The sequence below is a fragment of the Pituophis catenifer genome, unplaced genomic scaffold (assembly GCF_029215685.1).
Source record: "Pituophis catenifer annectens isolate HBS135680 unplaced genomic scaffold, rPitCat1.0.hap2 SCAF_1, whole genome shotgun sequence".
Lineage (NCBI taxonomy): Eukaryota > Metazoa > Chordata > Lepidosauria > Squamata > Colubridae > Pituophis > Pituophis catenifer.
The window spans coordinates 294621234-294633738 of NW_027256881.1; the positions used below are offsets into that span (position 1 = coordinate 294621234).

Sequence of the window (12505 nt, forward strand, 5' to 3'; positions counted from 1 at the left end):
ATCTGTTAATTTCAAATAAATCTTCAGGCATTTTTATTCATAAATTAGTACACAATCCATGCAGTGTTGTTGTTTGATTCAGCACCAGACATATTTGAACATGATTTGAATGAGAAAGCTAATATCAAAAATTCAAGCTTAGAGGAATTTTAGATACTTTAGATTTTCTGGTTTACCCAAAAGTTGGGAAAGCAGTATTCTGCCATAGACCTCTCTGAAAAAACTCTTTAACAAAAAATGAAACAAAGAAATAAATTAGATGTTAAAATAATTTATGCTGTGCACCTAAATATTTTAAACCTAGGATTTTCCAACACATGAAGAAAATATTTTTCACATTCAATTTAATTGATTTTTGTTATTTTAGGTTGAATTATGTCTTTATTAAATTTTGTTACAGGTAGTCCTTGACTTACAATCACAGTTAAGCCCAAAATTTCTGTTGCTAAATGAGACTGTTGTTAAGTGACTTTTGCTCCATTTTATGACCTTTCTTGCCACAGGTGTAAAGTGCATCACTTCAGTGGTTAAGTTAGTAACACGGTAAAGTGAATCTAACTTCCCCATTAACCTTGCTTATCAGAAGATTGCAAAAGATGATCACATGAGCCGAAGACAATGCAACAGTCATAAATACAAACCAGTTGCCAAGGATCCCAAAATTTGATCACATGATTGTGGGGATGCTGCAACGGTTGTGTGAAAAATAGTCCAAAGTCACTTCTTTTAGTACTATTGTAAATTTGAAGGGTCACTAAACAAATGACTAAGTCAAGGGTTTCCTATATAAGAAAAAATAAAAACTGTGCCTATTTTTTAATATAAAATGTTTCAAAATTTAGAGCTTTAATTATTGCATTTTTTGTTAAAAGAGAAATTTATTTAAATAAGAAACAAGCAGGTATGAGGTTTTCAGGCCCTGATGTTGAAAAATCTGGGAACCACTGGTATAGATTAAGAGAAGCATATCAAAGCCTTCAGTTAAGCAGTAGCATAGTGACATCTGAACCTTAAATAACAATTGATCATACCTAATAGACAGTTCAACTGCAGACGTTTTCTCTATTTCTTTCAGTTTCTCATGTTTCTCTTTCATCTTTTGTTCCTGCCCTTTCAATCTTTCTTCTTTTTTTCTGCGGATTCTGAAGTAACATGACATAATTAATTACTCTCAACATACATTATTTTCGGTTATTTCCTCTGAGCACAATTTTCCTACTGTGGAACATCAGAAATCTCAACATACTCTGTATTCTTAAATGCATTTGAACACACTAAAATCTGTAGAAATATCAGTGCATAACCAATTTTATGTTTAAAATACTGACATTATGAACTGTCTGAAATAAAGGAAAGTAAACAAATCTTAGCATTAAATGCTTTTCTAAACCAAACTGTAACCATTATAAAGAGTACTATAATTACAATAGGCTGCCCTATCAACATTTTGCAGAAAAATAGCTTCCTAGGTACAATTTTGCTTTCTCTTGGTCAGGCTTGAACTCACTTTGCTGCTGCAGCTCCTCTTTCTCTGCGATGCTGTTCTGCTTTTAATTCTCTGAATTCTTGTTTTGTTTGTCGCAATACATCAACAGAGTCTTCAATGAAGTCTCGAGTAGAAACAAGAGTTAGAAGTTTCCCACAAAGAGCATGAAGAATCTTCATTTTTTCAGCTGATAAATATATATTTAAAAAGATATTTCATTGTCAGTTGGCCTCATTAAAATTTAGGTTTGACATTTTAACATAGAAATGATATTTACTTCATCAAACCATATAGACACTGTTTGGATAAAAGGAATGTATTGTACATATAGATAATTATGAGATTTCATGGATTAGTCCCACCCAGACACGTTATTAACAATTCCAACATATTGTTTAAATTTATCTATCCATCCATCGTACTATGTGTGTATGTGTAAATAAAAGCCAAAAAACTCATGCAATACACTAGATAGAAAACTGAAACTGAAGGGACATTCAAAGGTACTTTTGGAAAAGATGCCAAATTTTTAAACAAAATAAACACAGCTCAAAATCCTATTAGGAACTTCCAGCTATTTATAGAGTATAAAATAATTCATTTGATCAGACATTTAAGAATTCAAGTACTGGAACAACTTCCATAAAGTTAAAACCATAATCCTGAACTATAGTTATAAAATAGCCAAACCATTTTCATTATTTTTATAAAGCTACAAATATTAACACTGACTCTAACTTTCAGCATGGTATCCTTACAACTAAAAGGTTACTGAATATGATGGTCCTTCAAAATACTCCTGCAAATTTGTTTAGTTAAGCTTTCAGTACTTTGAGAACATTTGTGACAGAGCATAAGAAACTGGTTTGGCTCTATTACCTGATGATAAATCATATACTGAGGTACATGAGAGTTTCTTCAACAATCCAGGATTACTCAATCTTAGCTCCATGCAAGCATCATCTGTAGTATCAAATCCTCCTCGCTTCTGGTAACGATATTTAGCATTTGCTGATGTTACATCTGCACCTGATGCTAGGATATGAAGCCTGAGTATCTCAGAAAGAGTGCAGCTATCAAGATCCAGATTTTTCAAATTACAACCTATGGTTAACAATAAAATCAAGTTAGTCTATTTGACTTCTAAAAATGATTTAAGCAAATAATGTAAATTATACTTTTGAAAAATACAGCAAAAAAAAGTAACAAAAAAAAAAAAAAAGAAACCCACACATACCCTGATGTAACTGGGGCCATGCAGCTGCCAAAGTTGCAACTGCAGATAGTGCAGATTTTGTGGGGTCTGCATCTTCATCCAAAGCCTCTGTTAAATCTTTAAGGAAATAAAGACTTTATTCTAGTGTAAATTAACATTTCTGTATGGAGTGCAAGTAAGCAAGCAAGCCATTTTAAGCAATGCAGAAACAACATTTAAATTCAATATTCAGGTAAGTTGCAATGCAACAAAGAAATATAATATTGGCAAACAGCTGGGGAAAGCATGCAACACTCACTAAAAGTTTATTGTGCACAATTGGACTGCAAGATTACAAACACACTCATGCAAAGATTTTTAACACAAACTATCACTCTATTCCTTATAATTGTTGCCTACTGCCAAACAAATAGAGATAAATAGGCAGCAGTCAATGCTAATCTGCCATACTGAAGACATTTTCTATTCCATATAATTGGCAAAACATATCCAATTAAGCTCCCTCTACAGCAGCATCAGGCATTTTGAATTAATGTGCAAGTACAATCTCTTTACATATTAAGCAATTGCAGGTGAACTACTCTCCTCTTTTTTCTGCAGGTATTAAAACTAAATGTATTTAGCTTTGCTTCTGCAGGAAGCAAAACTGAATACATTTCCTGTTGGTGAAGTACTTGTTTATCTTTCTGTTAACACTGAATGCCTACAAACAGAACTGAAATCTTCTTCACAAAATAGAACTGAGTTATCCTTGCCAAATAAAATTGAATGTAATCTTCCTTACACAATAGCTGTATATAAATACTTCAGGAGTTTAGTTTTTATTCATGTGTAAGCAGCCTAATCAAATGAAATGCATTAGAGTGTAAAACATTACAAATACTTTACAAAATCTTTTTACAGATGAAATTACTAATATCTATTCCAACTTGAATGCCATAATTTGAATAGATCAAATGTTTGCAAATTTAATGTCTGATTTTCAGAGGAACTATTTTTTTTAATTTGTAATGCTGGTACATACAGACAAGATACCCAGAAAATGAGATCTATCTGCTTTGACCTCTATCATTTTCACCTTATAAAAGAACTGAGAGAGAACTGGCCAGAAAATCAGAGAACTAGTCAATACAGGTAGTACTTGACTTACAACTATAATTGAGCCCAAAATTTCTTAAGTGAGACATTTGTTAAGTGAGTTTTGCCCCATTTTATGACCTTTCTTGCCACAGTTGTTGAGTGAATTACTGCAGTTGATAAGTTAGTAACCTGGTTGTTAAGTGAATCTGGCTTCCCCATTGACTTCGTCAGAAAGTCACAAGAGTATCACATGACCCTGGGACACAGCAATAATCATAAGTATGAACCAGTTGCCAAGCATCTGAATTTTGATTTGTGAAAAAATGGTCATAAGTCACATTTTTCAGTGAAGTTGTAATTTTGAATAGTCACTAAACAAACTGTTGTAAGTCAAGGACTACCTGTACATTTAAGAAAGACTTGTTCTATCTGGCCCACTATAACTATGATAATTTGTGTAAAAAGCTCTGCTTGAATTCTTTCATGCTGAGTAATTTTTGGGCAGTGCCTAGCATACCATTCTTGATTCTTGATCTTTAGATGATCTTTAGATGAAGTGCAGTTTTAGATAAAATTCAGTTTTATGGATGCTAGTTTTGGTTGCCTTCGCTAGGAAGAAAACATATGGAATGAGTCTCTGTTAATTCTATCACTCTTCAGGAAAAGCTGGTTGAGCTGGGATTAGCAATGTTTCATGATGATTCGCAAAGTATTGCACTGGAGGAATTTCTCCAGTTATGTATTTCTCTAAAAGATACTATTTTGAAGATGGTATTATTAATGTAAATGTTATCCAGTTCTATCTGTTTTTGTACATCACAATCTTATAAAATTATTCATTTCTGACTTGACAATTACTATCCATAATAATAATGAAATAATAATTTATACAATATTTTAATCCAGACAAAAGAGAATAATTCTACCATTAATTCCTCTAAAAGTAGTTTTGGGAATTTTGTACCCATAGGTAATACTACCGGTAATCTGTTGAGAGATTGTTCTTCTTGTGGAAAAAAAATATGCAGGACTTGGAAGGCTACATTTTCTTTTGGAAAACAGTATTAATATGAAGTATTTCCCCTCACATTTTTATTCTTTAAAAAGCCTAGTGAACTTTGAGCAATACTACAGTAGGGGCTTCCTCACATTCTCTGATGCTTTCTGAAAGAAATCGTTCAGCCACATAATATAGCAAAGCTATGTATCACTCCTCCTTGCTTGCCTCTGCACTATTAAAACAGAATACAGAAAATTTCCCAAAACAAAGAATGACAGAATTGGAAGGAGTTAAATTCTCTGCTCAATCCTGGATTCCAAATAAATGTATCTCCATATGGCTGTCCAGCAAAATGCCCTATTTTTCAGAAGACATGTCTTCTGGAGATAGCCTTAGTTTTATTCCTAGTCTATCACAGCTATTTTAAATTGTCTCCAGTTCTACTCTCTCAATACAAATCTTACCATGTATATTTTCTACAATGCCTGCCTCATTGAAAATTACATAATCAGGGCCTGTGATCTGACCAATAACCACTAGCTACTTTTGGCTGTTGTGTGCATTTCCCTCCCCTCCAGTTACTGGCCACTGTCATCCAAGGTCATTTTGGTTTGGGCTAGAGGTGGCATACAGGCAATCCTTTCTTCCTTAACAACCAATCCTTCAGCAACTGTTCAAAAGTTATAACAGCACTGTGTGAATGATAGTCATGACCGGACCTTGAACTTATGGTAACATGATCAAAATTTTAACAGTTTGTAGCAACACAGGAAGCTCATGCAACTACTTTACTAGAGGTTATTTACCTCACCAAGATGAAGAAAACCACATCTGCAGAAATTCAATAAAAGAAGCTCTACTGCTGACATTGTTTTAAAATTAAAATAAGTAAGCACAATTTTGAATCTTTGGAAAAACATACCAGCTTGAATTTCTTGAGATACAATAAATGGAATCTCTGCCCTTTTAAAAAAGACAAAAGTAGAAATACATCTGGATCATCACTGCAGCTTGTATCTAAAACATTGTCTTTTCTCACCAGTTGTATAGCAAAGCAAAGTTAATTGAAAGAAAATATTGCTGTGAATGCAGATTAGTATGAAAGTTGTTCTTTAAAAGTGTAGTTGATCTGACCTTTGGTCTCAGCATCTGCTATTTGATCTTTGGCAATTTCTTCTTCTTCTTCAGCCATAGCTTGAAAAATGGCAGTCAGGAAAAAAAACAATAATTCACAAAGTGGGCCTTCACTGTCATTTCCTACAAGAGCTTCTTCTAAAACTTCTGTAAATAATAAAATAAAGTTTTAGTTTCTCTGCAGCATTCAAGTACAAAAGCTTAAAAGATGCAGTTGGATTTAAATCTTAGCTTGAGAAATCTTATTTTATTCTCTAATGTGCAATTTTAGATGTGCAGAATCCAACTGGCTAATATGTTCAGATGCATTCCCATACTAATTTGAAAAGGGGCACTTAGGCAAATGAAAGAGAACATACAAATATCAAAATCTCGCTGGACTGTTGAGTAACATCCATATAATAAAGGACGGATTGAATAAAATACTGCCGGGGGGGGGGGGGGCAATTAGATGTCCCAAACTGGATCAGAGCTATCCTCCCTATTCACTTCAAATTAACCTACTAAATGGAGAAAAAAGTGTTTCTAATTAGATGACATGTTCCTTGCATGTTTTTATTTTCCTTTTTAGCAAGGAAAGAGAGTTGTTAAGAATCATTGTTCCTAAACACTTTTTTCTGGGTGGGTTTCTTAAGTGAGGCCTTCCTGGTGAATCTGTGAAGAGGTCTTGATCTTCCCGGGGACCAATGCAAGAGCAGCATAAAAAATGAGGGACAGGTTGTGTTTCAGGCCTCCACCTCTATTAAGGAAAGTATTTTCCACTTTGGCATAAATGGATTCCTTCACTCCTTTCTCAAACCAAACTGAGCAATCATTCTCAATGACTGTCTGCCTGCTCAACAGATGAGCCTATTCAGATTAGGTAAGAAATAGAACTGCTCCGAAGGACATATATGGGGTTCTCCCTAACCAACTTGCTGACTGAAGAAGTGATTTGGATAAGCAGCAAAATATTTCAAGCCAAAAAGACCAGTTGCCATGACTCAACTTCCAGACAATTCTACCTGGACGACAAGAATCTTCATCAACATATCAAATGGCATTTTTGGAGGTGCTATATATTCTATTCAAAGGAATATTTTTACATATAATCTGATGTATGCTAAAGAAATATATTTTTCAAACTGATAGCCAACTAATGTGAATTCTCATATGAGAATTTGCTTTAAATGTAAGTAAAATTTTGAGACTTTATAAATTATAAATGGCTAGATATCAGAAACACAGTACATTCCTTAACTCAAAACAAAATCCAAGAAAAAAAAAACCTGCCTAAAGTCACTCCATCAGGAAATTCATCTTGAAGATCAAATAGTTCCCCAAATGCATGAAGGAACTCTAAAACCATTACAGCATCACCAAAGATTTCTGGAGGTAGTCTGGTTTTCACTGGAGTTGGAACTGGAAGTTCCTGTAATACAAATGAAATGTCAGCTCTTGTTTTGACAATGCCAGACTGGAAGAGGATATCACAAACTGTCAAGAACATACTTATTTATTAAGCTTTTTTAAATCCCATCTTTGTTATCTTTATAAATAACTCAAGCTGGTGGATATACCTAAGACTCTTTCTTCTTCCTATTTTCTACACCGCAACAACCCTGTGGTGGATTGGGTTGAGGATGAATGACTGGCCCAAAGTTACCCAGCAGGCTTTCATGGTTAAGGCGGGAGTAAGAACTGGAAGTAATGTTTATACTACAAAAATTAATGAAGTCTTTTGAAAAGAACTCCCATGACTGCTATATATTACACGAGTTCTACAGTATTTATAGTGAAATCAAAGTTTAAATTTTTGAATCTTTTTCTCTTATCCACCTTGTGTAATGGAGTTAAATGATTCTCTTTTGTCATGAATGACAGTTTTTACTTCTCCCTTGTTTTGTTGTAGGATTTCAGGATTCTAATCTTGTGAGAACTGTTTCCCACAAGAAACTTGAATATTTATTATGTGTAGATCAGGGGTTCCCAACCTTTTCTATACCCCACACCCATAGAATGCTTCTTATATATTTTCACACCCCTTACAAAAATAATCATATGCATATAATTTGCATATAATTATGCATATACACTATAATTTTGAAATTTCTAAACCCATGTTTTCGCACCCCCTGCGATATTGTCTAGAACCCCAGAGGATGCGGGCACCCCAGGTTGGGAACCCCTGGTGTAGATGAATACCGGATGGCAGCTATGGATGAGAGGGCATTTGTACAACTCTATCTCTTGTGCTAATTGAATTGTTTCTGAATTGAAAGATCTAATCATAGTCAGTCACTCCTTGGCCACCTCCTGGTTGGATTTCTTCAATGCACTCTACATTATACACTATATGAAGTTGCTTCTTTCAGCTGTTTCTAAACTGTAAGGCCTGTGGGACAGTTTAGACATTGAGTAAAGTGTTAGTTTCACAACCTCATTTAAATATTTTTTTCAGAGTTTCTTTTTAGAAAAGATGGAGAAATTATAACATTTCAGCAACTGATGAATAGACGTGGGGGATTTATTTTTATTTTTTATTTTTATTTATTTTTATATGCCGCCCTTCTCCGGACACTCAGGGCGGCTTACAATGCGTTAAGCAATAAGGGATACTCAGACTTCAATGGGAATTAAAGAAGAACATATAGGAGATATCAGAGCAGATAGATTGGGAAGTACTAGTTGGGGAAAGTGAATATAAAGAGCAGGTGGGTTATAAAAAAATAAGGGGGAACAGAGAAAGGGCCCAGAAGCACAAAAGTGGTAGAGATATTAAGGAAGCAAATAGGAAACAAAAGGCAAATAAAGTAAAGGGAAAAGTCTACCATCTACAGTTCTACTGTCACATGTGTATAATACTGTTCCTTATCCCCTAACATTTTTCTGCACTCAGAGATATTCTTCCATCCACACAGATAGTTTCTGCTGGTTAAGTTAAAGGCACTAATCATTGTCTTTCCTGGTCAAAAAGCACTTCTGCTTGCAAGGAACACTAGATGTATGGAACTACATGTGGTCCTTGTTTATTAATGACCACTTATTCAACAACTATTCGAACTAACAATGCTGAATGAGTTTTAGTTATGACTGCTCGTTAATTACTTTCATTGCAGCATCCCCACAGTTATCTGATTGTCATTTGTGATCATCTTTGACAGATTCCTACAATCCACCAATAGGTAAGCTGACAGGCGATCACAAGTGGCTATCACATGATGTCTTCACTTAACAACCACAACCGGAAATGCTGAAAGTTCCGTTACAAAGTGGTGTGGTCATATGATGTCATGCTTTATGACTGTGTCGCTTTGCAATGGAAATTCCAGTCCCAATTACCATACTTTTGTAAGGACTACCTGTAAACAAGTTACCTTGCCACATTGTAAATACTCTCATCAAAACTTAGTATAATTTCAACTTTCCCCTTACTTCTTGTAAGGCATGAATTCAGACCATAGATAAAGAATTATTTATCCTGGTCCTTAGGAAAATGGAAAAAAGAGTAGCAGAAAAAGGAGTTGCCTTTGATCCTAGCTACTACTCCTTGCTTTAATTCTGTTCACCATGGAGTAAAGAAGGAATGCAAACTTTAACAGAAAAAAATTTCTGCCCTTCTCATGACTAGAATGAAGAGATGGATGTACCATGACCTTGCAACTTCTGGCATTCTATGTTTAACATGCCAAGTCCAAGTATACTGATTTGGCAGGTTTGAAATTAAACACATAATTAGCATAGGCTGATACATGTTACAGAACAGTTATCAGTTTCCCATTTTACATTACCTTAAGATCATCACATTCCATGTCTTCTCTGCGCTTACTCCACTGTTTTAAATGTTCCAGATATTTCTTTTTTTCCTCACGTAGTTTTTCTCTTTCCTTTAATTACATAGAAATTTGATTAGGAAATTGTTTCCTCATTTCACTTCCTCATTATTTTCATTTTAATTATTAAATGCAAAATTAATATAAAAGATTATAAGAACAGTCTTTACAACTCAAATATTTAGGGTACTATTAAATTTACTGCATATTGTAACATAAATCCTGCTCTTTTTTAATAGAGTGTTCTTTTGTTTTGATGAAGTCTCCTAGAACTTCAGTATTGTATGAAAAAAAGGCACATCTTTTCCACATTCATACTATAGAAATTAACAATTAAAAACTACAAATGAAAATGCTCTTATACAAGTTTTAATTGACACACAGTAAATCTTAAATTTCTGATTGAAGAGGCAGGCAATCTGGACCCACCACGGCTACAGGAAAGCCAAAAGTTGGTGGGCTGGAGCAGCCAGGTGGCCATGGGAGGCTCATCTTCGCGCGGCAGCAGATGGAGGCAGAGGCGCGGGGCGGAAGGCAGGTGATCCTGATGCGCTGCGCGGGCCGCAGGCAAGCCAAGAGACTCTAAGACAAGCCTCCCATGGCTGCTCACCTACTGCGGGCCCATCGACTTTCAGCTTTCCTGCGGCTCGCATGGCACGTCTGGATCATTTGCCTTCCCCCCCACACGTCTGCCTCTGTCTGCTGGTGCCGCTGTGCAGATGAACCTCCTGTAGCTGCCTGTCACTCTAGCCCAACTTTCAGCTTTCCCATGGCCCTTGTGGTGCATTTAGATCACGTGCCTCCCTCCCACCTCCTCCACCGGCCATGCCCACCCCCTTCACTAGGGCTTATTTTTGGGGTAGGACTTATATTAAGGTACACACTTAAAAATTCAGGTGAGGGCTTATTTTTGGAGGTGTTTTTTCAGGAAAACATGATAGGTATGAAGTAGCTTGCAAAAGCCCACAATGACATTCATCCCCCAAAACCCATAACATTTATTCTTTCTCCAAGGTGCCAAATCTCCAATTAGAAAATACCAAATAAAGCTACAAATGTGATTGTCACCACCACTTCAAATCTAGAGTTAATAAAAATGTCATGCCTTTTCTTTTTCTATTTTCAGTCGCTCCTTCTCTTCTTTTTTCTTTAGTCTTTCTTCCTCCACAAGCTTCTTTAATTCTTCTTTTCTTTTTTCTTTGTCTTGTTTTTCTTTTCTCTTGAATTTCATAGCATTTGCTTTCTCCCTTTTTAATTTTTCTATGTCAAAATATATACTGGTGAATTAGAATTAGAACTACATTTTATAGATACATCAAGATAAGAACAGATACATCAAGAACAAAAAGTATTCTATAATTTTTTTAATCAACAAATTGGGCATTAAATAATACAAATGGTAAAAGGCAAAATTCTCACAGGTTCAGCAAAAGCAGTTTTCTTTCAATGAGAAAAATTAGCAAAAAATGCTGGATGTTTAACCTAAAAGTATATGCTCCCAGCAGAGATACCCAAAGCATGAAGATCAGCTCACTAAAAGCAGCAGGCACCTATATTGGGCAGCAGTCATATAGGAAAATGCTAGAGGCAGAAGTTCACTTTAGTGGACAGATAATGGACCCATCAGATTAAATGTAACAAGAAAAAAGGTTTTGAAAATTCCAGTTGCTGATACTCACATGAAGGAATAGAAAATCCAAAGATGAAAAAATAAAATTACAAGGGAACATGGATTACAAAAACATGGGAAGCTCAGTGCAATGCAAAATGAATTGACTATACAATGACATCTTGGGCATCAGCAAATTCTGATAGAATGGAATTGGACACTTTCAGTCAGAAGGTCATACTATTTGTAGCTCAGGACATAAGGGACAAAGGAGGAATGGTACTCCTTTCATAGTTAGGAAGGCAATAGTAAGAATAATATGTGGCTGCAATGTAATCAATGACCAAATATAATATCAATTAGACTTCGGGAACAACCCTTTAACACAGGGTTCCTCAACTTCTGGGCCAAAGTCCACTACCAGGCCATGCCCATTCAGAACCGGGCTGCGGAAGCAGCGAGCAAACACACGTGTGCAGCTCCACTTGCATGCATAACAGGCAGGCAGGCAAGCGCATGTAGCTACATTTGTGCAAGCAGCAGGTGCGCATGCATGCTTGCTGCTCACAAGGAACCATTCCTCTGCTCCACAAAGCTTGGAGACCGCTGCTTTAACATGACAATTATTTCAAGCTTATGCTCCAACCACTCAGGTAGGAAAAAGAGGTTGATCAAGTTCAATATGAACTCAACTGAACACCAAAGCAAAATGTGTTGCTTGTAGTTGGAGACAGAAATGCCAAAGTTTGAAATATTTAGGAGGAAAATGCAGTTAGATTGTATGGCCAGAATATGGAAATGAAGCAGGAAAATGACTTATCAATTTCTGCCAATCCAATGATTTTTCCATTGTTAAAAGTCTTACAAAATCAAGAGTGACACAGATATAGTGTATTAAGCTGTAAATCACCCAGAGTCACTCCCAGAGTAAGATTGCCAGTATCTAAATTTGATAAATAAATTATAGATGGACATCACCAGATGCATATATGTAAATCAAACTGACTTGGTATAAGGAGGTAGAAGAAATCAGTTATAATAGCAAAGAGGTGGTGAAGGGTTGATTGTAGAACAGATTATAAATTTCTCCTATGCAAGTTCAAAGTTAAGCTAAACTGTAAAAAGAAAACCAAGCACATTCCGTGATATGATCTTAATCATATACTAC

The 12505-nt window shown here is 35.4% G+C and overlaps 1 protein-coding gene across 3 annotated transcripts in view; it reads right to left on the reverse strand.

The window, feature by feature from the left end:
• Positions 1–12505, reverse strand: part of BAZ1A (bromodomain adjacent to zinc finger domain 1A) — a 49529-nt gene that overhangs the window by 18493 nt on the left and 18531 nt on the right. For 2 of the 3 annotated variants that reach the window (XM_070940462.1, XM_070940476.1), the window contains exons 9-16: positions 10834–10988; positions 9687–9782; positions 7189–7327; positions 5917–6063; positions 2724–2819; positions 2366–2590; positions 1508–1673; positions 1032–1142 (exon numbers count right to left, since the gene is read on the reverse strand). In XM_070940462.1, coding sequence (XP_070796563.1) covers positions 1032–1142; positions 1508–1673; positions 2366–2590; positions 2724–2819; positions 5917–6063; positions 7189–7327; positions 9687–9782; positions 10834–10988 — 1135 coding nt within the window. The remainder of the gene's footprint in view (positions 1–1031; positions 1143–1507; positions 1674–2365; positions 2591–2723; positions 2820–5916; positions 6064–7188; positions 7328–9686; positions 9783–10833; positions 10989–12505) is intronic. The other variant, XM_070940469.1, reaches the window with a different exon arrangement.